The sequence below is a fragment of the Rhipicephalus microplus genome, chromosome 1 (assembly GCF_043290135.1).
Source record: "Rhipicephalus microplus isolate Deutch F79 chromosome 1, USDA_Rmic, whole genome shotgun sequence".
In the NCBI taxonomy this organism is placed as follows: Eukaryota; Metazoa; Arthropoda; class Arachnida; order Ixodida; family Ixodidae; genus Rhipicephalus; species Rhipicephalus microplus.
In genome coordinates, this window is record NC_134700.1 from 64,395,107 (window position 1) to 64,422,138 (window position 27,032).

The following is a 27,032-nucleotide window of genomic DNA, read 5'->3' on the forward strand; positions in this document are numbered from 1 at the left end:
ACCATTCTATTAGAGTATGTGCCATAATCTTTCTACGTGAATCACTGCTATGGCGTCATGAAGGGCGCCAAAAGAACGAGAATTGCCTAGAGAGAATAGTGCCACGTTCCTCTCCTCAAGTTTTGTTATCGCCTCGTTACACTACGTTCAGCGCAACCCACGCCATACGATGTTCGAGAAGCTGCGAGGCCGTATCGTTTTGTTAAGATTACGCTTACTTAGTGAACATTACACATCATTCTGGAACCTACGTCACCGCTCGCGATAGCGCTAGAATATTCGATGGAAAGGACATACATATAGAAATGCCGACACGCTTCGCCGCTTGTCAGTTGATCAACGGCCGACGCCCTACTCGCCGCTATCAGTGCCAGCTTCTTGCTGTAATCTGATTTTCCTTTCACGTGGCCACAAGTTCGGCCCAAATAAACATTTTATTATTCGACCTGCAGCCTGCTTCCTTCGTCCACGTCACGACCCGTTGACATCTGGTGGAGGTGCTTCCCAGCCCATGTACCGAACGGCTCCGTCCAGCCGTGAGCTGAGCCCACACCGTCAAGGGGACATCGACGCCAGCGCTGAGCTGCGAGCCAGCCACCGGCCGCAAGGGCTCCCGCTAGAGTTCGGGCCTTTACGAGACCCAACCGGTAAGACTAAAACCCTGAGCTCGACCGATGCGACGATGACAGCTCCTGCACCACCTGTACCCACCCTGCTCCAGCAGCATAAGAAGCCTCAAATTTTCCGGGGATTATCGTTTGAAGAACCAGAAAGCTGGCTGGAGATACGATAGAGTCGCCACCTTGAACAGCTGAGACGCCGAAGAAAAACTGCGCTGCGTCTACTTTTACTTAGAAGACGCCGCAAAACCATGGTTTGAAAACCGGAAGCTCACCATACGCACCTGGGATGTCTTCTGGACAACGTTCCTCAACAACTTCACGAGCGTCGTTCGCAAGGAATGTGCCGCTAGTGCCTTGGAGATACGCGTTCAACTTCCCAACGAAGGTGCGAACATCTGTGCAGAAGAGATGACCCGGCTGTTCCGTCACGCCGGCCCCAACATGACCGAGAAGAAGAAAATGAGCTTAACAGTACGTTATGTTCGGCTAGTTGGTACATATTATGGTGAAATACGTGGCGCAAGGTTGCAAATGAGAAGAATGAGAAGACAGAAAGAGCGCCTACTCACAACTAAGTTTATTTTCATGAAGCATTCACTATATATGCGCTCTTGAAGGACATGCGCAGAACATTTCATTCACCGCACGTGCAGGCATGAACATTTTGTTGATGTAATAAACGATTATTGCAATCATGATATCTGGGAACCAGCAACAAACAGATATGCCTGATGTAAAGAAGTAAAAAAAAACACCCAAGCCTGCGAAAAACAAATGCGAGGAAAAAACAGCAAAAAGGACTGACAGACACTTCTTTGCTCCGAATAAGCTTTCAAGGCTCTGTGCCCGCATTTCTTCAAGAGGTGCCAAGGCGGTGCGCGATAAAAAACATGCAAAGATCTTCCTGCGTTGTGCCGTGGGCACTGTTTATGAAATTGCCCTGAGCTGTGGCACGGTCTATATAGGCCAGACAGGGCGCTGTACAAATGACCGTTTAAGGGAGCATTCTTTATCAATTAGGAATGGAACAGGGTTTCATTTGCCCATCCACTGTGCTTCGTGTGGCTGCACGCCACAGTTGGCTTGTCGTGTGGCTGCACGCCACGCGACTACTTGGAAGGAGCCGGGATGCGCTGGCGCGGGAGTTACTCGAAGCCTTTCACATAAGGAAGAAATGTGACTCGTGCGTCAGCGTGCCTTCAGTTTTGCTTCATAATAGTGGATTCCAACTGTTGGATCTAGATGTACTTTAGATGGTTGCTACGAAGTGTCTGTCGGTCCTTTTTGTTGTTTTTTCGTCGCATTTTTTTTTTCGCAAACTTGGGTGTGTTTGATTTTTTTTCGACATCTTTACATCAGGCATATCCGTTTGTTGCTGGTTCCCAGATATCATGATTGCAATAATCGTTTATTACATCATCAAAATGTTCATGCCTGCACGTGCAGTGAATGAAATGTTCTGTGCATGTCCTTCAAGAGCCTATATATTGTGAATGCTTCATGAAAATAAACTTAGTTGTGAGTTGGCGCTCTTTCTGTCTTCTCATTCTTCTCTTTGGCAACCTTGCGCCACGTATTTCACCTTAAAGTGAGCTTCCTTTTGAGGGGTGTAAAGCAAAAACTTTTCACCAGACTGATCAGAAATCCGCCGAAGACGGTCGCTGAATTCGCCTCGGAATCATCCACAATCAAGAAGACGCTCGAAATGTGGACACGGCAATACAACCGCAGCTTCTCGGCTGCAAGCTACACCGAGATCCAAGCGGTGAGAACCCCTGACCGCGGTGAGACGATCCTAGCGATCATGAAAGAGGAGCTGCGGAAATTACTACCTTCAGCGCAGCCTCAAGTGGACTCCATCGCGGACGCCGTATGCCAGGAGATCCAACAATCGCTGGGCGTTCCTCAGCTTTCACAGCCACAGGAGTAAGCCATAAGCTATGCTGCAGCAGTCCGCAGGTCCCTCCCCACGTCCCCGCTTAGACACCGCATCGTGGCAGTTTCGCCGCGAGACAACATCGAGGCCCCCAGCCTCGTCATACCGCCCGCAAGCAGGCCAGCGATACACGCCGAGGAAAACCAACGTTTGGCGCGCTCCCGACTATCACCCACTATGCTACCACTGCGGGGAAGCTGGCCACACCTACCGCCGCTGCCAGTACCGACAAATGAGACTACGCAGTTTCGACGTGAACACGCCGTGACCACATCGGGGTGAACGACCTCAAGATATCGCCGACTACCTTGCAGGAGCACCGTGGACACCCCGACAACCTTACCTTTCTACGTCGCCAGACCGCTACATGTCACCGCAACGCCGACAGCACACCGGTCCTATTCGGGGCCGCTGCCCGAGCCCATACTCAGAAAACTCAGGGCAGCAACCGATGGAAGTGCGGTTGCTGTACTACGAACTACCGAAGATCCTCCGCCACCACCGACGACGACGCCGCAACGAAATCGCAAGCAACCGCCGCAAGACGAAGAGGGCCTTGAAGTCGAACCTTCGCATCATGAAGACGGAACGACGCAACGTAAAAGCAGTGCAGCAAATAGGCGTAGCCATAACCCGACGCCACAACCCAACCACTACGCACGACGACGAACCAGCGATCTCGCCGTAATATTCGACAGCCACCTCGTCACTGCTCTCGTCAATACTGGAACCAATTATTCCGTCGTCAGTGGGTCTTCCGCGACGAAGTTGAAAAAACTGAGAACTGCATGGCAAGACTCCAAATTCCAGACCACTGGAGGTCACTTAATAACGCCGATTGGAGTCTGCACAGCTAGAGTCACCATCAATAACCAGACTTGTCCTCCGAGCTTTGTCATCTTACAAAGTAGCTCCAGGAACGTGATACTTGGAATGGATTTTTCAAGTCAACACGGCACTATCATCTACCTGAGGTCTGAGTCAATGACCTTAACCTCAGCAAACACGCTGCCGACTCCTACGACGCCATGGAATCTAGCATTGAATGTACTATAAGAGTAGGTCACCGTGTCGCCTTCCTCCAACGTCTTCATTTCCGTTGGCATCAAAAAAGCCGATAACCCTGAAGGCATCGTCGAGCACGATCAGCACCTTGCCCTGGACCGTTAGATTGGCATCACAAGAGGCACAGCTGAGCTACTTGACGGCTAGGCAAAGGTGGTCCTGACAAAATTCAGTCACGAATACAGGCACATCAATCATGGTAGGATGGTCGCCTACATCGATGAATTCGTAGAGTCCACCAATTGATTTTCCCTCTTCCAAGCTGCCGATGCTGCTTCGACGAACCGAGGTCTAGAACCAAATTTCGATGTCAACCCGAGCCTTTAGAAGTGCGAACAAGACCAGCTCATGTCCCTGCGCTTGCGATTCAAGAACTGATTCTTGTCATCATCGCGAATTCGACAAACCCTATTTGCGAAACATCGCATCATCACAGAAGAAAGTGCCCGACCAGTTCGACAAAACCCGTACCAAGTTTCGACGTGCGAACGCCACGCCATGAAGAAACAAGTCGATGAAATGCTACGCGACGACATCATTCAGCCGTCCAAGAGTCCGTGGGCGTCAACCGTGGTATTAGTGAAGAAGAAGAACGGGACCCTGCGTTTTTGCGTCGATTACCGCCGCCTGAACAAAATCACAATGAAAGACGTGTATCCTTTCTCACGTATAGACGACGCCCTGGATAGACTCCACAACGCGAAGTACTTTTCCTCGATGGACCTAAAAACTGGCTATTGGCAAACTGAGGCTGACGAGAGAGATCGAGAGAAGACGGCCTTTATCACACCAGAAGGCCTTTTCGAGTTCAAGGTCATGCCATTTGGTCTTTGCATAAGGTCAGCCCATTCGGTCCAGCCCGTTATAGACACCGTGCTGGCTGAATTAAAATGACAGACTTGCCTCGTGTACTTGGATACCGTCGTCGTGTTTTCCTTTAGCCTCGACGAGCACCTCCGGCGCCTTGAAGCGGTACTTCAAGCTATCAAGACCTCTGCACTAACCCTGAAGCCAGAAAAGTGCCGCTTTGCGTACGAGGAGTTGTTATTCCTGGGACACAAGATCACAAGGGTCGATTCAGGCGCTGTAGATGTTCGGCGCCGCCGGTGTCCGTGACCGCTATGGCCCGAAATTAAAAAAAAGGAAAGCTTACGTAAAAAAAACATATGTCGTATTTAAGAATCAAACCCAACTCTTTTTCGTGGCAGTCCAATACTCTACCGCAAAACTACGCCAAACTTTGGACCTGAACATTAAACTAAGTTTATGTAGGCTGCATATCGGGTAATAATTTGCATTTACATGTGATACAAATCGTTTTAGAACAATGAACAAACGTGCATCACACAACGAGAATTGTGCAAGGAGTGCGCCGTTATGCTTTTACGCACTTCCAAAGCCTAAGGCATAACTCTTCATTGAGCTATAGTCACCGACACTAATCGGGTGATTTTACGTACTGTCAAGGTGAACGAATATCGCATTTCACCAGCGCAACGTGAATACTTAATGTTCCCGCTCGTTATTCGGTGAAAAATTCCGAAAATGCACGAAGCTTGAATGTCGCAAGACAAAAGAAGTTGATAATTTTCGCTCTGCCCTTTTCGCCACACGCTGAGCAAGAACGTCGTTTTTTTTTTTACCACATCATTTTCTCAGCTCTTATGTTGCGCTTTGTAGGCAATCGTCGGGCAGAAAAGGTGCCTTCAAGCACTGCAAACAGCGTGTGATGGACGCACGCCAAGCATGTCGATATGCAGCATGGCAGGCGTGTCACCTGCAAAAACAGGGGGCGCCATCACCGTATAGCTGTGGTTGCTAGCCAGGCAAGATGGCGGACCTATGCGCTGCTCTGGTCAGGGGGATACAACATCACAGTTTTTTGTCCTGTGACAGCAGTGATCCTAACGTTTGGGGGCTGTACTACTTACGAGTATATTTGAACATTGTTGTTCCATTTTATATTTATTGTCAGGTTACTTAATTATTATCAGGTAATACTCAAGCGAACCCCTAGGTAGCTGTTCGAGATTGCGAAAATACGAGCGCCACCCGGGGTGGGAAATGGGAAATGGATCAGTAATATCGCCCTTATTATTTAATGTAGTACTATTGACCATTCCCATACAGAAATATGTACAGGTCTATGTGTATGCCGATGATATCGCATTTTTCGCTGCGTCGACAGACATTCACACACTGTACCTGATTCTGCAGACATACATGAATAGTCTGGAAACGTGGCTAGAGGATATTACCTTAACCCTCAATATAAACATAAGCACAATCATAGTTTCCGTACAAAATGCCCCAGTGCGAATTTCAATAATGTACCAACAAGACGTCATACCTCAGGTCGATTCAGTTAGGTACTTGGGGGTAACCTACACCGAAACACTTGACTGGAGTCCCCACAGAGAAAACGTGGCTGCTAGAGGAGCACGTGCCATAGGGATGCTGTGCAGGCTCAGCAAGTATCGTACCGGTTTGCGTAGAGACGTGCTCGTCATGATGTATTGCATGTACATTCGACCGATATTAGCATTCAGCTGTGTTTTGTTTTCTGGCGCTCCGGCTTGCAAAGTTCGACCACTGATTCTGTTTGAACGCGAATCACTACGCTCATGGCTTTGGCTACCTAAATATGTTGCGAACAATATCCTATACGAAGAATGCCGCCTGTCTTCTCGTATCAATAGTTTTCATATTCTAACAGTACGAAAATTCCTTAAAATCTATGCAACACCTCGGAGAAGGTCACACTGTGTTCATTAACCAGCAGGCCTCATTTTTCAACCACCAATGGTCTAAATTACTGTGCCCTCAAACAATATTTACACAGAAACTTTTGGAGCCCTTAAGAGTTAACCTTTGGGAAATACTTGTACTCAACGCTGTACACGCAATTAGGATTGAATTTCATGATATACATCCCAAGAATGCAAAAATTTACCATATCGGTATATAAATGACATTTTGGAAGATCATTTGGCCAATCTAGAAACATCCATTGTGATAGCGACTGACGCTTCTGTTTATGAAGAGAAGGATGGCGTAGGAAGCATATCATCTTCTCTAGATGGGGCTTTCTCAATTCGACTACCCGACTTTACCCCTATTTACCAAGCGGAGCTACTGGCAGTAGTCCTAGCATTGCATAAACTGCCCCAACATCTATCAGCGGTCATTGTTCTAACAGACTGTGTCGCAGTCTGTACTGCCTTGAGCTCAATAACTTTTTCGCATACTTCAGAAACTTTCCACTCGCTCATTCCTAGACATATGCAACTCGTTCGGCTAGTTTGGGTACCAGGCCATGGAGGTTTAGCTCTCAATGAGCATTCAGATGCTCTAGCTGTATCTTCCCTTGATTGCCCTTTTTTACATATTTAGCCTACTTCTGAATATATCACAACAGCACGCTTTGAAAAACGCACAACGGCCAATAACTTCAAAAAATCTTCTTTGTTTTCATCAGACTATCCACAGCTAAAGTTCCCTCGGAAGAACAAGTGGTGTTCACCAAGAAAGGAAGAAATAGTGATTACAAGACTGCATTGTCGAGTCCCTTCATTGAAATTTTACCTTCGCGGGTGGAGTTTTACCTTCACAGTCGCTTTTATGCCTTCACTGTAATGAGAGTGAATCTTTGTAGCACTTCTTTTTGTCAAGCCGATGATTCAAAAGTCACAGGAAAAGACTACTAGAAGAACCCCTACGAAAGTTGTACTTGAGCTTGTCACTTCCGGTGATTCGTTCATTTGGCACCATCGCATGTGGCTTTAGCCACAGGAGCGCTTTTATTGCTGTTACAAAATTTTTATAAGTGTCTAAACTAAAAGAATGGAATGCTAAGCATAGCTTAATTCACTTGTTTCCTGCATAGACGTTTGTTTTGTTTTTGCTGTGTTTATTAAGTCATCCTTTTCAAAGTTCTTTTTCGTTTTGTTTTGAAATCCTGCAACTTTCAATTACTACCTGTAATACCTAATGAATTCAACTCTTTCTTTCAAGAAGTGAATTATTTTAAAAAGAAAGGCACCGTCCGATTCATGGCCTATTCCCCTAGGTGGGTTGCGCCAGGTTATTGAGGAACCAACCAACCAACTGCACAGTCGTCCGGTCTCTCAAGGTCGTCCTGTCTACAAGGTCCCAAAGGCCGCTTTTACTAACGCAAAGTTTGTTTCAGCGAAACCCTGGTAAGCTTCAGCGAAACAGACGCATGAATAGAAGATTCACGTCGTCATCACAAATCATGCTGCCCCGAGTGGTGCTGAAATTCTTCACGCCACACCGGCATGAAATTATTTCGGATTCCCGCAGACCAAAGGTACGATCTGCATGCTATTCGTTTTGTTTTTCTATGCTTGCACGGCATATTAGGATGTGGTTGCAGTAGTAGCTGTGTAATTTAACTGAGCATACATGTACGTGATTTATTTATTACAGTCTACTTGAATTATACTGGACATGGCGGCAGAGCATCCGGAATTTAATCTAATGACTACATTTGCTGCACACGATTACTTACACTTGTGTTGTTAATTTAATGCGTTTTGATCAAGCTTTGCATTTCGATGTTGCATTTTGGCTCAAGTGCATGCACGGCATGCAACCAATGTATCTCTAGCGACATATACAATAACAATATAACAGTGTCAATTATGCTCATTCTTTTCATTACCTTTAAATTGCCTGCGTTGAGGTTGTTTTCGTTGCGTGCGTCATTATTATTGTAGTTATTATTATATTGTCATCTTTATTTTTAAGAGCACTCTATGTACAATTGGAGGAAGGCTTCTAGCTTTAAGGGAGGGTCAATATACGTTCATAGCATGTGTTGTTAGCACTATGTAAATTAAGTAGTGACTACAAAAGATATTACACTTGCAAGTTTAGGCGGGTGCTATTTTATTACTGCGTTTCAATTGTGTTTCGTTTTGGCCCCACGTGAATCTACGACATTTTGCATAGAAATTTGTAGCAATAAATATACAAACCAAGCAATTACTTTGTGCCTTTATTTAATAATAATATTATTAATATTATTAATATAATAATAATAATGATAATAATAATAATAATAATATATTATTATTATTATTATTATTATTATTATTATTATTATTATTATTATTATTATTATTATTATTATTATTATTATTATTATTATTATTATTTATTATTATTATTATTATTATTATTATTATTATTATTATTATTATTATTATTATTATTATTATTATGGTACTTATAATTTATTAATTTACACTTCGATTTCAAGCTTCAGTTTAAGCTTTAATTGCAAATACAATATATTCACAAAAAATGCAGCTACAGCTAAAAGCCCAAAATAATTGGACAATGTAGGCTTACGTGAGCAAATAATTTATTACCAGTTTCCGATAAGGTTTTCATTACAGATTTTCAACGGGTTGCGAAAAATACCCGAAGAATACGCAGTGAGCGAGGGTATATATGCACAAATAGTTGTTTAGAGATCCTGGTGTGGGATGGCTGCTATGGTATGCAAAAACATATTTTGGATTAGGAGGAAAGCTGCGGTCGTCACCAACAACCATTAACTCAGTTAGAAGCATGCATACGCGTCTCCTAATAAATAATGACAGATTTTCATTTAAAATTTGTTTTCAGGATTGATGTTATAACAAGTAGTCTTTGTAACAAATATCAAATAAAAAAAGGAGTGTCTGAAATGTATCAAATAACGCTTATCTCAAATAAATATGCCAGTTTTCACTCAAAACTATCTTATCTGCACCTTAAAACAGAAATAAATTCCTTTTAACCCAACACACGCACATGTTGATGTTCCAGATCTCGCGTCTGGCTACAGTATGCGAGAAGGGAGGACCTGGCTCATTTACCGCTTCGTCATATCTACAGTACCTACCGGCTGTGCTCTGTCCATTTCACCAGCGGAGACTACGCGGATCCTGGATAGACAAGGCTTTTAAGATGTGCTGTGCTGACAGTTCCCATCTTTTGCGAAGGGCAGAGACACGTCGAAAGTCCAGGTGGGAGTACTGTAAAGTGAACATACAAATATAGTATGACTTAAAGACGGGCGAGTTGGACAGTATCCATCTTAGGCCAGTGCTCGAAATTGACGAGGCACAAAAGAAGAGGACGGGATAAGCGCTGATCTAACAACTGTTAGGCCAGAGCTTGTCCCTTCTTCTTCATTTCTTTTGTGCCTCGTCTATTTTGTGCTCTGCCCAACGATCAACATGCAATAGCACAAGCTTTCATACCTCTAACATGTATTTACAGAAATGTCATAAGATTCAATATGTGTACCTGTGCCAGTTATCATGACTCAGTATTTTTGAGATTCGCACGCAGATTACACCAACAATACCAACGCATGGTGTACACAGCAGCCATGAATTCTTCAGCATAATTTTGCTGGTAAATATAACCAGCTAAGTAAAAATTTTGCCGTCTTCACAATGGTTGAGTTTAGAGAAAAGATCTCTTTCAGAACGCTCTACGTGTAACCTTCTCGATTCGGAATCATTTCTTCCTGCTATTTTACCGGCAGCGCAACTTTTTTCACTGAATAAAAAATTGCCTCAAAACTGGAGAAACTGCCTCATGTGGCGCGTTATCAGTGACTGCGCGCTTGGTGAGTGAGTGGCGGATAAATTGGTACCGCTGTTACTACAACTGCGCGATAGCTCTGACAATAAGAGCACCAGAAGTGGACTTTTAGAAATATATGTAATCTACGACACCCTAGTCTAAAGTCGTTTTTAAAATTAAGAATCTAGAAAGTACTTTATTTATTAAAGCTTTATTATTAATAATTTACTATTATTTTCAATAGGCCTAATAAACACAAATGACAAGATTACGGTTACGCGCTAAGCCATCACTGGTACCGCGGGGTTAACTTTTTCTGACTGCAGCGCATTAAGATTTTCGGAATCTTCGTTCAGGATAATTGGGACACCCATTTATTTAGTGAGTGACGCGTAGCGTTCTCTTTTCGTGTGTTTTCACATTTTTTTAGACTGGTAAGGAGACAGAATATGGACGAGACCAGTTTAATAGTGAGGAAACACCCTGGATGATTCTAACTGCAATTATTTAACGTGACGTCTAATGCTAGTTTCAAGTATGTCGCGCTTAAATCTGTGTTACGTTACACTTATTTCACAGGCTCTCCTCGGCCCGCTACAATGTCCGCTCACAGCGCCGATGAAGAAGTTCAACAGGCTGAGCCATCATGTACGCAAATTAGTTTACTTTGTAAGCTCTTTAAAACAATTCAACATTAATCAGTGACCTGCAGCGAGCATTTTAATGACACGTAACAATTAACACATCTTAAAATGCACTTGATGTCAGGTGGGCGAGCTCGTACATTGCTAGCCGGTGAGAACCAGAGCGATGTATACAGAAAGGCAGGACGAGACGAGCGCCTGTCTGATCCTTTTTTGCTGGTTTGTTGCCTCCTAAGAGGAATTGGTGTTTTTAAAAGAACAGACTAGGAATTCTTTATTTTTTCCTAACATTTCATATTGAACGCATAACCAACAAAGTTGGCTAGCAAAGAGTACTCTAATGATCAGTAACTTCAATGATCAGTTGGCGCTTCATGTTTTCCACGATGAAGATTTCTCTATCACATATGCTTTAAGTGTAGATATATGCCGTTAATAGCCCAGCAGTGTGCTTATTAGATGCCTGTTCTCAATGCCCCAAGTTTTAATAATTGAAGGATCTAGAACTAAGTATGAACAATGATTATTAATGGAAATATCACTTAAATTGTGAAAGTGGCTAAAACTTTTACTAAGTTTCAAAAATTGAGCTCAGATTTCACAAAAATACAGTAGAATTAAACTTTTTTTACTATGTCTTTCAGGTTCGATTCCACCGGGTCGACAACACAAGACTTCTAGGAGCTCGCTCCAGACAGCCAAAAAAATCAACAACTTGGAGAAGACAAATTCAAGGCTTTGGATGGCACTGTCAAGAATTGGCAAGAGAAAGGTTAAAAAACCTTCCAAGTCAGACGCGTTCAATGCTATCAGGTTCTACGTCCGCAAGAGATTCCTTATATTGCTTGAGACGCAAGTTAAAATTAATGGTGCGAAACGTAAAGGAAGGAGGGGGTCGCCCGAACACTACTAGCTTGCTTTAAACCTATACTTTCGTGGTCCGAAAGGTACAGATACTTCTCAATACTCATAATGAAATTATTGGAAGCGCAAACCAACGGGACACAAGAGAAGAGACAAACAAGCGCAGACTGAAACTCAGTTTATTCAGAGAAGAAATATATACCAGATAAAAGAGAAAGGGAAAAACTGGGGAAAAGAATACATCATGATCAGGTGTCGTCCAAAAACGAGATTTCACAATCTAACCCAGTTTTTTTTTTACCTTTCTCTTCTTTCTGGTATATATTTCTTCTCTGAATAAACTGAGTTTCAGTCTGCGCTTGTTTGTCTCTTCTCTTGTGTCCCGTTGGTTTGCGCTACCAATTATTTCATTATGAATTTGTACCAACTAGCCCGCATGTCGACCCCTTTGTCAAGACTGCTTGACATGCCAACTGTAAGATCACTAAAGCAGTGGTTCTCAAATATTATAATGACTTTCGGAGTCATTCTAACCGTTATTCATGGCATCGAAGAAGCTATCCGGAATTGGCATATAACAGATCGCGTGTGCACATTATTATTTGACGAAATGTGGCTGAAAGAACATTTGCAGTACGATGCAAAGCATTACATTGTGGCAGGATTTTCAGATAACGGTGCTCAAAGAACACCAGCCTGAGCAAATTGAGCACTTTTGATATTTGTGGCACGCATTTCAAAAAAGTGGATTCAGCCTGTTGCTTACACAGTATCAAGGACCAAAACGCCCACAGATACTCTTCATCATCGAATAATAACATCGATCAAGCAGGGAGCCTGCTTGTTTGTGAAGGCGCTCATCTGCGACCAGGAGAGGGAGCAACATCATTTTGGCAAATGAGCTAGGTGGGACGTCTGAAGCGCCGTTTTTTGTGCTTGAAGGCTGTAATATTTATTTCTTATACGCCACACCCCACTTAAATACACAAAAAGTAATCTTCGAGCCCCGCACAAGCACCATATTAGACAAGAAATTGTTGATTGGACTTTCATTACGCAACTATACGAAAGTTCGCATACTCTCAAACTCAAATTGGCGAAAAAACTAACGGACAATCACATTTACCGGAAGGCTTTCGATAGCATGAAAGTTAAATATGCGAGCCAGGTGATGAGCAAATTAGTCTCAGTGGCCATTCATGTATTCGTGTATTCATTTCTTTTGGCGTGTTGCCGGCATTCGCCAAACCATTGGCTGATTTTCTAGAGAGGGTGGATAAGCTATTTGACTGTCTAAGTTGCTGAAACGTTTAGTATTTCTATGCATAATTCGAAGTCTCCATTTTCTATTTTCTGTCTCTGAGGCAGGCATGTGTGTGAACAATTTGCTTCTTTTTTTGTTTTGTTCTTTCATTGAACAATATAGGTATGTTACAATGAAGAATTCATCAAATAGAGGAGGCGTTGAATTCATAAATCCATGGGTCCTGCCACGGTCGTCTTGTTGCTGAAGTGCCCGGCTGCTGACCCGCAGGTCCCGGGATCAAATCTCGGCAGGGGCGGCTGCATTTTCGATGATATTCATAAACGCTTCGTGGTATCTTATTGGAACACCCTAGTGTGGCATCAATATTTTGTAAATATTTCCTTAAGCTTTTTCAAAAAACCTCCTGCTGAATAAAAATTGTAAGTCTAACTCTGGTATCTACCTTATGGTTTTTGCATTCATTTACTCTTGCATCCTGAGTGTGTGGTGTGCCGTGTTATCTTGTCCCACCCACGGGATAATTTTATATCGGGGTACATGCTGTAAACTAGTGTATAGTTGTTACTGTTTTTCTTTTGTCTTTGTGTAGACTGTTTATGCACTGGCTTTATACCTTGTAAGTATCATGCACGCATATGCGGTGCACTTTTGTATGCGACTAAAAATGTAAAGTATTCAAGTTGTGTTTGTACTGAATTAATTGTAAGTTTAAGCAATAAAAAATTCGAACTCTGCTGTTTATTCTTGTCTAATTTATGTGTACTCGTAAACCGAAACCAAGTTTACTTGGAATAAGTGGTGCAGAAATAGGTCGATGGGAAAACTTTCATCAATCAGAACGCAATTATAGTCATTTTTATCATGTGGTGGGTTGCGCAACAATAAGAATGTCGCGTGCTCACCATCGAATATCTTCCACTTGCTCATTTGGACAATGCAACCCAATAGAATCTGGCGTTTAATCGCACCCCCCCCCCAACCCCACCTCTCGGATCGTCAATCATCATTAAGATGGCGTTCCCCAGTGCGTGTCTGTAATGCACCGCCATGTTTTGATACCGCCCCCAAACACTAGGCGTTCGTCCGGCGCTGCGAGTGAATATCGCGTCCCATGGATGGTATAGGAAGTTTCACTCCCCTGCTATGCAGTACTCTAAGAACAGTACCATATACAGTACTCTAAAAATAACAAGGGTAACTGTATATGGTCCCGTTAGAGTAGCGCATAGGTCCGCCATCTTGCCTGGCTAGCAACCAGCTATGCGGCGAAGTCACTCTGTTTCTGCAGACGACACACCTGGCATGTTTTTTTTTCACCGTGTTGCATGTTCACTTATTAGCTTAGCTTGCGTCTTTCAGCACTCTTTGCAGTGCTGGAGAGCCGCTTTTCTGCCTGATTGCCAACAAAGTGAAACGTAAGTGCTGACTAAATAGCGCGGTAAAAAAAAAGAGCGACCTTTTTGCTCAGCATGTGGCAAAAAGTGCAGATCGAATATTGTCAACTTATTTGGTCTTGAGACATTCACACTTAGCAAATTTTCAGATTTTTTGACGGAATAACGAGTGGAAACATGGAACATTCAGCATTCACGTTACGCTGATGAAATATGTGACACTCGATGACCTTGACGGTACATGAAATCGCCCGATTAGTCCCGGTGAATATAATCCAGAGAAGAGTTATGACTTAGGCTTTTGAAGTGCGTAAGAGCATTACGGTGTGCTTTTTGCACAATTCCCGTTGTGTGACACACGGTTCTTACTTTACTGCTCTAAAACAATTTATTTCACACGTAAACGCAAATTCTTACCCGATATGCTGCCTACATAAAGTCAGTGTAGAATGCGGCACGCACTTTTGCCGTAAGCTTTGCGGTAGAGTACTCTGCTGCTACGCAAAGGCTCTGCTCCGATTCCCAAGTAAGACACGTATGTTTTTTTTGTGTGTGTGTGTTTTTTTATTGTCATGCAATGGTGATCACGGACACCGGCGGTGGCGAACATCTACGGTGCCGGAGTTGGTCCTTGAGATCCAATAAGAGCTTTCGCTGTAAAATTCTGCGACTTCAGCGACCGCGCCCTTGTGGCTACGTCAGTGGCGAATAAATATATATTTTTTTTTTGCATAAAGAAAGGTAATCCGGCTTCTTTTGAACAGATATCAATGCACAACAAAGAACAGTGTAGTTATCTTTTAGCGTGTGCACCACAAACGAAGGAGCACTCAGCATATGGTAAAACATGTTTTACAAGCTTACACAGTCATTGTAACATTCCGACGGTAGTGATGGCAGGACTGCAGACCTGGTGTGCACATAGAGCTGGTTCACAGTCACCCGCACGCATCTATCAACCGCATTCAGAAAAGACGCAAACACCAGCGCGATTCGCTTTGAACTTGACTGGCGATGATTCGCGCCAATGTAGCGGCGCCGTCGGCGCTGTTAAGTTTGGCCTAGAAATTCATCTGGGCAGTCGCCGTTGTGAGTAAGCTGGTCCTATGGAAAGGCTCTCAATCCCTTCGGCGCCCAGTCTGACAGACGCTGTCGAAGATTTGAGCAATTATCCAGACCAAACAACAAGCAAAGGCGAGTTCCCGTCCTTCAAATGCGCACCCTTTTGTCGTCCCTTCAAGCAGAAGCGGTGACTAATGGACTCGGCGACTCATCGGGCAACGGGAAAGCTGGCGTGACCAGCGACAGAGCTGACGGCGGAGCGGCGCTTCTTTAATCCTCAGTCAAGGAGCCAACCGGCCGACTGCCTATGCCCGCCAGGCATTGTCCCTGCTGGCCTGAGGAGGAGACGTCGTGTCGCCGGGCCCGCTAATTGGGCGAGCTGTGCGGTGGACCCTTTGAAGTATGTGGCCAGGATCGTGGGAACTCTCGACTAACGGCACACACACGACGAGGAAGAGCCCTGCTGGCGCCACCACAGTGCAGTGTTCACCTGGACCGTGCATGCTCGCCCCCTCACCTGTGTGTGCGTGATTGGTGTTCGACTCGGAGAGGAGGAGCCCGACAGGGCATAAAACGACGCCGCAGAGTGCTGGACGTCGCTCTGAACTATGTAACGTTCAACCACCACGCTTGTGGGTTGTGAAACCACTATCTCTTCTTTTCTGTAAATATGTGTAAATAGTGACATAAACCATGTTTTGTTTCTCGTATCCTCCTGCGTTCCTCCTTCCAACCCGTAACAACTGATGGCAGCGGTGGGTAGCCATCACCTGCAACTCCTTCCTTCCCATCTCTTACAACTGGTTGGCAGTGGTGAGATGGACTTCGCGACGTGGTGCTGTGCTGTGGTGAGTGCTTGGTCTTTGCTTTGACTTTCCAGGCTTCAATTGTGTGAGTTTATTAGAAGCTGGATTGTATGTGGATTAGGGAGATTACCTTTTGTGAGTTGTAGGGATCACCTAATTATGTGTGAGATGCAGGACCAAAGTACAACGGCAATCATGTCGTGGAAGGCAATGCTAAGAGGTGAACTTTTGTGTGTGAGTAAGCATCTAGGCATTGAAATAGAGGAAAGAATAGGCAGGACAGCGATTTGGATGCTGATCTCGCAAAAAGCCAGTGAGGACGAGATTAAAAATGCAGTAGAGATTTTTAAAAAACAGGAAGTGGAGGAACGGGAGCGAGAGGAACCCAAACGAGAGGAATGGAAACAAGAGGAACGGGAAAAAAAAGAAAGGGAAATACGGGATAGAAAAGAAAGAGCAGAAAAGGAAATACGGGATAGAAAAGAAAGAGAAGAAAAAGAAAGGAGAGACAGAAACGAAAGAGAGGAACGCGAAAGAGAGGCACGGGAAAGGGATAGAAAAGAGCGTGATCGAGCACGCGCCTTGGTGCTCGAACAATTGGAACAGAAAAACGAGGCAATGAGACGGCAAAATTCAGTCATCCGTAAGTGTAGCGCACGAGAAGTGGGAGGTGCAGCCCAGAGTTGTAGAGAAGGCTAGCACGTTTGAGGACAGCAGCAGGTTCAATGAAGAACCAAATTTGAGTGCTGCTAAAGAGGCTGTGCTGCGTAGAGAGGCCGACGAAGGCCAGAGCGAGTGCGATGAGGTGCTGTGCCAGTTAGCTGTTAGTGAAACAGCTAGGATAGCTGTAGAAAAGCTGGTACAGACCTCAAGTGTGTTTGTCGCAACGGTAGATCTTGCAAATGTGGAAGTAATCAAGAACACCGGAGAAAGCTCAGAAGCAGCGAATGTAGAGAGTGACGGTAACAGTGCAGTTGGCGATAGCTCCCAGAAGTGCGAGCGAGATAGTTCAGAGGGAAACAGCTGCATTGTTACGAAGTGTGTTAAACTGTCCGCCGGTTTAAAATGTGAAAGAGATGATTTTGTTGAAAATCATTTAGTCTGCGCGAGTTCGACCGCTGAGGAAAGCTGTGAGAGTGTTCACGAGTGTGAGATGCGATCGGGAGGCTCGGCAACGAGCCGCAAAAAGCGGCGCAGACGAAAGAGACGTCGCAAAGCCGCGAGTGAGACGAGCAGCTCTACGCATGTTGAGAAAGGTTCGAAGCCTATTAGCGCAGCAAGCAGAACTAGGCATTTTGCGTCGGTGTCAAAGTTCATTTGTATGCGTCTGAACTACCGGACAACAAGTAAAGGAACAGCGGGTTCGCGAATGGAATTGCGTGTAGAGCGCCGATCTTTCCGTTCTATCCACAGAACGTTTCAGGGCGCACCTGAGTACAGCGTTAGCACAGGTGAATCGGCCGGACAAGGCGACGGAGCAAGAAAATCAAAGTGCCGAAGTACTGTGGCAGGTGGTGCAGAAGCACCCTTGAGATTTAAAACTACCGATGACGCAACCCGAGGCCAATTTTTTAACGGTGCAGGAAAAGTCGGGCGCAGACGTCGCCGTAGAAGAGTGAAGCGTGCGCGCGCGACGAAGCAATGGGAGTACAGAGGTGGCAGGCAGCCGGACGAAAGAAATAAGGGGAGCTCATCGGCCAGTTCAGCGAAAAGCCCTTTGTGGCGGGAAGTAAGGCGCCGGCGGCGAAAGCGTAGTAGGCCACAGCGCAAGTCCTCCCGACGGAATGCGCGATGGAGATTTAGAGCTTTTCGTGGAAAAGAGTGTCGACGTGGTCCTAGAAGAAGGGCCACAATAGCTAAACACCGCTCGGGAGCTAGACCAAAGAGGACACCGTCACTCTTTCCCACGCGTTGCACGAATCCCCTCTGCCAAACTGACAGAAGTCGGCCGAAATCGCAAATGAGGCGTAACGCTGCAGTTCAGCTTGTTGCTCATGCACGTTGTTGTCTCGCGCGTTTTCAGAATCAAAGACCACGACCACCGCGTGTGCGACTGAAGAGTGAGGGACGGCTGTAAGCTGGAGAGAGTGACAAAGGAATTTTCTAAGAAGCATATTTGTTTGCTTATTTTTGGTTTTAAAGTATTATTCCTTTGTCATCTCCCCGGCTAGTTCGTGTAGCAGCAGGTTTTCCTTTCTAGATTTTTTTTAAAAAGCATTGTAAGTGTTTTAGTTAGTTACTGGGAAATGGCCTACAATTAGGTGTGCGATTGGTGTGCTAACGCTCTTGGATGAGAGTATGATGTCGTGCTAGGGCACATAGCAAAGTCTTGTGCGTCCTTTAAAAACATGGGCTGACATGAAACTACATTCAGTTTATGAGCGTGTTAGTACACGAGTTGCATTTCCCTTTGTGATTTTAGTATGTGCTCAGGGATCAGGTGAAATTCTTTAGCTGAGCATTATGTTATATACCGAACGTTGAGATTAGGGATGCGTTTTAAGGGTTTACACAGTTCGGTTATTGAGGGAATAGAGAATGCGCCCAGTTACCTTTTGTAGGTTCAGGCTGCATTTGTGTGGAATTTAGGTATTTGGTTGTGTTTCATGAAATGAGTCATGAAGTTAAATGTAAGTTACAACTTAGTAGTGCGGATGGTAGGAGAAAGCTAGTTTTGTAAAAATAGGATTACTGTTATTTGGGGCCAAATTATGTTTGCCTTTGTGTGCTTTTCTTACACGGCAATTAGTTCCATCTTTGGTAAGCATCTCCACATCCATGATTGTCGTAACTTTGGTGGCACCAAATTGCATGCCTGAAAATTTTAGCGTACAGGTTTCTCTTTTGTTTGTGTTTCTTGAGAAGCCTGGAGGGTTTTAATCGGGTCTAATGTGCTTGACTTCAGCATGGTATTGTGTTGTGTGGTTCGCCTTGCTGTTGTCAATCATTGTGAGCTGGTTTGGGAGTTGGTTTCAAGTTCGCAGCTGGAGAGAGAAAAGCCAGGCCATCGTCCTCGTCACCAACCATTCTCTTCGTGCCCAGTGGTTGGGAGCGCTGGCCAGCCGAGATTTTCCGGGTGGCGGAGGAGCTGTTAAGTTTGGCCTGGAAATTCATCAGGGCAGTCGCCGTTGTGAGTAAGCTGGTCCTATGGAAAGGCTCTCAATCCCTTCAGCGCCCAGTCTGACAGACGTTGTCGAAGATTTGAGCAATTATCCAGACCAAACAGCAAGCAAAGGCGAGTTCCCGTCTTTCAAATGCGGACCCTTTTGTCGTCCCTTCAAGCAGAAGCGGTGACTAATGGACTCGGCGACTCATCGGGCAACGGGAAAGCTGGCGTGACCAGCGACAGAGCTGACGGCGGAGCGGCGCTTCTTTAATCCTCAGTCAAGTAGCCGACCGGCTGACTGCCTATGCCCGCCAGGCATTGTCCCTGCTGGCCTGAGGAGGAGACGTCGTGTCGCCGGGCCCGCAAATTGGGCGAGCTGTGCGGTGGACCCTTTGAAGTATGCGGCCAGGATCGTGGGAACTCTCGACTAACTGCACACACACGACGAGGAAGAGCCCTGCTGGTGCCACCACAGTGCAGTGTTCACGTGGACCGTGCATGCTCGCCCCCTCAGCTGTGTGTGCGTGATTGGTGTTCGACTCGGAGAGGAGGAGCCCGACAGGGCATAAAACGACGCCGCAGAGTGCTGGACGTCGCTCTGAACTATGTAACGTTCAACCACCACGCTCGTGGGTTGTGAAACCACTATCCCTTCTTTTCTGTAAACATGTGTAAATAGTGACATAAACCATGTTTTGTTTTCCGTATCCTCTTGTCAGCGTTCGATGCCATCATCAGCGAGCGCCCTTCTTTCCGACTCTAACAGCGCACACAAAATTGGCCTGAGCGTCAGCTTCTCCGCAACGCAAGGTTGCTGGCCGCGCTGGCGGCGTTGGAAAACAGTTGCGCTACTCTGGCCCCGCAGGGACCAACTACAGTTACTTTAAAAGTAGCGGCAGAGTAACGCCATCTAGGAAATGAGACGAGAAATGGTCATTCATTTCTAATGCTTTCTTTTCATTCTTGTCTCTTCTTCTCTCGGTTACGCGTGACCAATGACATGGATAGACTAAGAGGAGCTTCATCCGTAATATTTATTTGATGTTCTGCATGAGAAAGTGGGTCAATAAAAGTCTAGAGGCACTGCGTTAAAGCGACCCTGAAACGGTTTTGGCAATTTTTTACAAACACATTGGGCCGGTAGACCAAGTTCCAAGGGTAATTTAGAGATCGATTTGAGCTCTCTGCGTAAACTGTGTAATTTATTACAACGCTTTAAAGCTTCGAATCGCTCCAGATCACTGCGACTCGGCCTGCGACTCGCTGCGACTCGTTTTCAACCGCCCCTACACCAAGCGACACGCTCTGCCCCACTGACGTCATCGTTTCCAGCCGATCTGGTTGGCTGTGGAACGCGCAGCACAGACTGCCGGTACCAAATTGGCGGCGGGATTTACGCGTATGTGGTCTCACACCACATCGCGACGGAGGCGCTGGAAACTGAATGTGAAAAAATTGTTTCAGGGACCCTTTAAAGTGCCTCAATCCACGCAGCGGGTAGGTGCCGCTACCATATCATCTTAGCAAAGCGCAGAAAACACCCCCCTTTTCGTGCAAAGCGTTGCATTGTCAGCTTAGCGTAATAAACGCTACGTTTCTTAGAATTACTTATGTATGACTTTTATAGTATGAATAAATACGCCACACTATAACGGCATGTTTGTGTTCTGCCTCAGACACGCACAACATTTGCTTTTTTATCCATATTACGCATAAGTATGAATGAAGAAACGAGAGCAATATTGGTGCGTGCTGCGGATCTGGTTGAATTTTGGAATTAAAGACGCACAGAATAAAAAGCAAAGGGTCAAGCCGTTTTGGTTGACGAACAGGCGAATCTACTGAGAGACCAAAATTTTAAATGCAAAGAATTTCTTAGCAAACCTCGGTGACATCATCCATATCTATTTATATATCTATCTATCTGTCCAGCCACCATCGACATTTAGCATTCCTGGCCGTTTCGATAATGGTATCTATACCAAAATTGGTATGGCATAACATGACTGTATGACTAGTGGCAACATGACAATCATGATATGCAAGCCATGAATGTCATGATTAACATTTCATGGTCTTCCTGCTCTTGTGGTGGTTTCATTCACATGACATATTGCAAAACTGGTGTGGTATCGTATGGTATGGTATGCTGCCGGCCGCCGGTATGGTGGCCTTCAAAATGGTGGCCCTGCGGATACCAGCATAGCTGGCACACTTTTCGCTGCTACGCCCACTAAGCTGACGTCACGTGATTACAACCTATTGTCTTATTCTAGTCATTCAAATTGCTAAGTAATTTACACTGGCTGTTAAGATACTTGCCCAAGATCAGCTTGATTCGGATTAGCTTAATCAATTGGTCATAATGAGGCCATACTCCAGCATACAACAGGCTAGACTATGTCAACTCACTCAAAATTCACTAGCTCATGATTAGTCTAATGTGGATTAGCTTTATCTGGCCTCATTTATATTGCCTTATTGTGGCCATACTCGTACATCCAAATGGCTTGGCAATGTCTATTTACTCAAAGTTAGATGGTACAAATTTCAAATTACTCTAATCCTGTTTAATTGAATTTAATTGGGCCGGCCTAATGTGACCATACCCTGTCACCAAATCGGCTAGTGATTTTCAATTCACTCAACATGGACTTGTTTAGGATTCAACCCGGTTCATTTAGTCATGTGCCGATTGTAAAAGAACAAAGCATAGTCGTGTTTATCTACGTCATGGCTTGCTAAGGATTTAACCCAGTTTATTTAGTCATGCTTATTATTGCGGTAACAATTATATGGACACTCTCGGCTGGATTTTGCCGCCGGCGTCGATGGTGCCGCCGGCGCCGCCAGCGTCAACGTCCACGTTGATGTCAAGCACCGTATATGCATACGTATATTGCCACGTTCCATTTCTCAAGTTTTGTTGTCGCCCCGGAGCACAGCACAATTCTCAGCACAAAACGCACGTGCAGTTTTCGAGAAGGTTCCGGACTTTAGTAGATCATTTCGATAAGATCACGCCCACTCTGCGAACTGTACCGATTATTCTGGAACCTACGCCACCGCCAGCGATAACGCTAGAACATTCGATGGCAAGAGTATAAATGCCGACGCGCTTCGCCGCTTGTCAGTAGTTGATCGACGGCCGACGCTCCGTTCGCCGCTATCAGTCCAAGACTGCTACTGTAATCGGATTTTCCGTTTACCGGGCACAGGTTCAACCAAATAAACAGTTACATTCCAACACAAAGTCTCCTGTCTTCGGCCACGTCACGACCCCGTGACATCTGGTGGAGGTGCTGCTTCTTTGATGTTCCGGACGCCCCCTTCAAACCGCGACCCCAGCCCAAGCGGCAAAGAAGACACGGACGCTAACCCTGAACAGCGAACAAGCCACCGGCAAAGGGGACTACAACCAGAATATGAGCCCCTTGCTAAAGCAGCCAGGCAGGCCCGGATCCCGACCTCAACTACTGCAACTATGACCGCCCCCGTGCAGCCTGCACCACACCTGCTCCAACAACCCAAAGAGCCGCCAACTTTCCGCGGTTCACCACTGGAAGACCCGGAAAGCTGGATCGAAAGGTTCGACCGCGTCGCCGCCTTCAATGACTGGACAGACGATCACAAGCTCCGGTATGTGTATTTCGTCTTAGAAGATGCTGCTCTGACCTAGTTTGAGAATCAAGAGTGAAGCCTTACAACGAGGGACGTCTTTCGCGCCAGGTTCCTCACCACTTTCGCAAGTGTGGTGCGCAAGGAGAAGGCCGCAGCTCTTCTCGAAACCCGCATGCAGATGACAAATGAAAACGTGGCGCTATTCACGGAAGACATGATAAAACTTTTCTGCCACGCTGACTCCGACATGTCCGAGGAGAAAAAGGTCCGTCTGCTCATGCGAGGAGTAAAGCAGGAACTCTTCGCCGGGCTGATCAGAAACCCACCAAAGACGGTCGCCGAATTCATTTCAGAAGCATCTACGATAGAGAAGGCGCTCGAGATGCGCCCACGGCAATATAACCGCAGCTTCTCGTCTACAAGCTACGCCGGCATTCAAGGGCTTGGAACCACTGACTTGCGTGAGACGATCCGAGCGATCGTGAAAGAAGAGCTGCGAAGATTACTTCCTTCAGCGCAGCCTCACGTGGAATCTATCGCGGACGTCGTACGCCAGGAGATCCAGCAATCGCTGGGCGTTCCTCAGTCTCAAGAGCCTCAGCTGCAAGCCATGAGCTATGCTGCTGCAGCCCGCCGCCACGCCCCTCCTCCACGCGCACGCCAAAACGCTGCCCCATCGCACTTCCGTCGCCAGACACCATCGCCGCCGCCACCCCCACCGACGTCCTACCGTTCACCAGCGTCCCAGCGCAGTTCGCCGAGGAAGACTGACGTCTGGCGCACCCCTGACCACCGCCCGCTCTGCTACCACTGCGGCGAGGCCGGACACACATACCGCTGTTGCCAGTACCGACAGATGGGACATCGTGGCTTCACCGTCAATGCACCGCATCTGCAGCCAGGAGAACGGCCACGTGACACCGCCGACTACCTAACAGGAACTGAATGGACACCACGAAGTCCTTCCCGTTCGCCGGCCGTCGCCCAGCCGCCGCATGTCACCACACCCACGGCAGTGCTCTGGCCCAATGCTGGGCCGGTCTCCTAGCACGTATCCGGGAAACTAAGAGCAGCAACCAATGGAGGTGCGGTTCCTGCACGACGAACTACCGAAGATCCTCCTCCGACGACGACGCCGCGACGGAGCTTTCCGAACACAACGCCAACCAGGCAAAGTCCTGACGGCGAAAGCTCACTTACCGAAGGTCGCCTGACGACGCAACATGGAAGCAGCGGAACAAGCCGACGCAGCCATGACCGGACGCCGCGCCCTAACTGAAACGCAAGACAGCAAACTAGCGACCTCGACGTTCTTATCGACGGCCACTGTGTGACCGCTCTCGTCGATACTGGAGCCGACTGTTCCATCATCAGTGGGTCGTTCGCCACGAAGTTAAAGAAAGTTAGGACAGCTTGGGAAGGCCCTGAAATCCGCACAGCCGAGGTCATCTCGTAACGCCTGCAGGAATCTGCACAGCGAGAGTCACCATTAACGGCCGTATTTATCCTACCGACTTCGTAGTCCTACAGCGTTGCTCGAGAGATGTCATCCTTGGTATGGACTTCTTATGCCTCCATGGTACAGTCATCAACCTAAGAACAAAAACGATAACGTTATCCACGGAATAATTCCTACCGCGGCAAACGCCGTCAGGAAACCATGCCTTGAATGTGCTGGAAGAACAAGTCACCATTCCGCCTCGCTCCAGCGTCATTTTTTCAGTCGGCGCTCCTAAATCACCTGACCTGGAAGGCGTCAGCATCTGTTGAAGGTAGTCAGCATCTGTTGGTCACCCGAAATGTTTGCGTCGCAAGAGGAATTGCAGAGCTGCGGGGAGGCAAAGCAACCGTTATGCTCACGACTTTCAGCAATGAGTACAAACATGTGAACAAAGGAACAACGCTCGCATACATCAAAGAAATTGTGGACGCCACCAGTGCTTTCGCCCTCGCCGATTCTGCGGAACTTGCTCAGAGGAACCAAGCCCCTCCCACAGCTTTCGACGTCAATCCCAGACTTCCGAACCATACGCAAGAACAGCTCAAGGCCCTGCTCCTGCAATACGAAGATTGCTTTTCATCGTCCTCGAAAGTTCGGCAGACCCCAATCACGAAACATCGCATCATAACCGAAGAAAATGCCAGACCACTCCGTCAGAATCCGCACAGGGTTTCGACGCGAGAACGTGAGGTCATGGAGAGACAAGTTGATGAAATGCTGCGGGATGACATCATCCAGCCGTCCAAGAGTCCATGGGCGTCCCCCGTGGTGTTAGTGAAAAAAAAAAGGATGGGACCCTACGTTTCTGCGTCGATTATTGCCGCCTGAACAAAATCACAAGAAAGGACGTGTATCCTCTCCCACGAATAGACGACGCACTTGATCGGCTCCATAACGCCAAGTTTTTTCGTCAATGAACCTCACGACTAGCTATTGGCAAATCGAAGTCGACGAAAGAGACCGAGAGAAGGCGGCGTTTATAACACCAGACGGCCTCTTCGAGTTTAAGGTGATGCCCTTCGGCCTTTTCTCAGCGCCTGCAACTTTTCAACGCGTTATGGATACAGTACTGGCAGGATAAAAGTGGCAGACTTGCCTTGTGTACTTGGACGACGTCGTCGTGTTTTCCTCGTGTTTCGACGAGCCCCTTCGGCGCCCGCCTTGAAGCTGTACTTCAAGCCATCAAGACGTCCGGACACACACTGAAGCCAGAAAAGAGCAGATTCGCGTACGAAGAGCTCTTGTTTCTGGGGCACGTGATTACCAATTTTGGAGTCCATTCCGATCCACGGAAAACAGCCGCCATCTCCGACTTCCCGCCGCCCACTGACAAGAAGGCGGTGCGCCGATTTCTGGGCCTGTGCACCTATTATAGGCGGTTCGTTAAAAACTTCGCCCGCATCGCCGATCCACTCACTAGCCTTACCAAGGCCGGCGTGGAGTTCAAGTGGGAAACGCCGCAGGAACACGCTTTCCAGGAGCTTAAACATCGCCTCCAGACGCCTCCGTTACTTGCTCATTTCGACGAATTCGTCGAGACAGAAATACACACTGCCGCAAGCAGCGTAGGTCTTGGCGCCGTTCTTGTGCAGAGGGCTGACGGACTTGAAAGGTTATTGGTTACGCCAGCCGATCGCTATCCAAAGCAGAAGCCAATTATTCCACAACAGAAAAGGAGTGCCTCGTCATCATCTGGGCTAAGTCCAAATTGCGCCCCTATCTCTACGGCAGGCCCTTCAAAGTTGTGAGCGACCACCACGTCTTGTGTTGGCTTGCCACCTTGAAGGACCCTTCAGATGGCCTCGCACGATGGAGCCTGAGACTTCAAGAATATCACATTACCGTCGTTCACAAGTCCTGCAAGAAACACTCCGAGGCCGACTGTCTCTCTCGTGCACCTGTCGACCAACCACCACCCGACGACCCGGATGACGACTACTTCTTGGGAACGATAACTACCGACGACTTCGCTGAACGACAGCGGGCCAACCCGGAACTTAAGGCCCTAATAGAATACCTCAAAGGCAGGACCACCGAAGTTTCGAAGGTGTTCAAGCGCGCACTTGCCTCTTTCTTCCTGCGAAACGGTCTTCTCCAAAAGAAAAACTTTTCACCGCTTCGAGCCAAGTACCTCCTTGTGGTGCCTTCAGCTCTACGACCAGAACTCCTGCAGGCCCTGCACAACGATCCGACAGCAGGGCACCTCGGTCCGACAGCAGGGCGCCCATTAAGGGGAAACCCTTTCTTTACGCACGCCATCACGGACCCTCCCGCCACCGCGGCGACAATCTTGGGTGGCCCGACACACGTCGAGAACTGAACAGCACGTGATACGAACCGTATGTGGACGTACACGGACAGTTGGTTTCGTTCTCAGTGTTGACAGTGGTTCTTCCTCTTTTTTACTTTCTTTCTTTTCTTTCTTGTTCTTTTTTTCGTCTTTTTTCTTCCCCCTTTTTTTGTTTTTTCTTTCCCTTTTTAGTTCCCTCTCACTCTCGCAAACATCTTTCAAGGCGAGAGGGACGCGGCAGCAACGA

At 46.6% G+C, this 27,032-nt stretch overlaps 1 protein-coding gene across 1 annotated transcript in view; it reads left to right on the forward strand.

The window, feature by feature from the left end:
- Window positions 1-511: 511 nt before the first annotated feature.
- Window positions 512-27,032, forward strand: part of LOC119178443 (uncharacterized) — a 36,529-nt gene continuing 10,008 nt past the window's right edge. Inside the window, exons 1-2 of the mRNA XM_075866205.1 lie at window positions 512-647; window positions 856-1,094. Coding sequence (XP_075722320.1) covers window positions 512-647; window positions 856-1,094 — 375 coding nt within the window. The remainder of the gene's footprint in view (window positions 648-855; window positions 1,095-27,032) is intronic.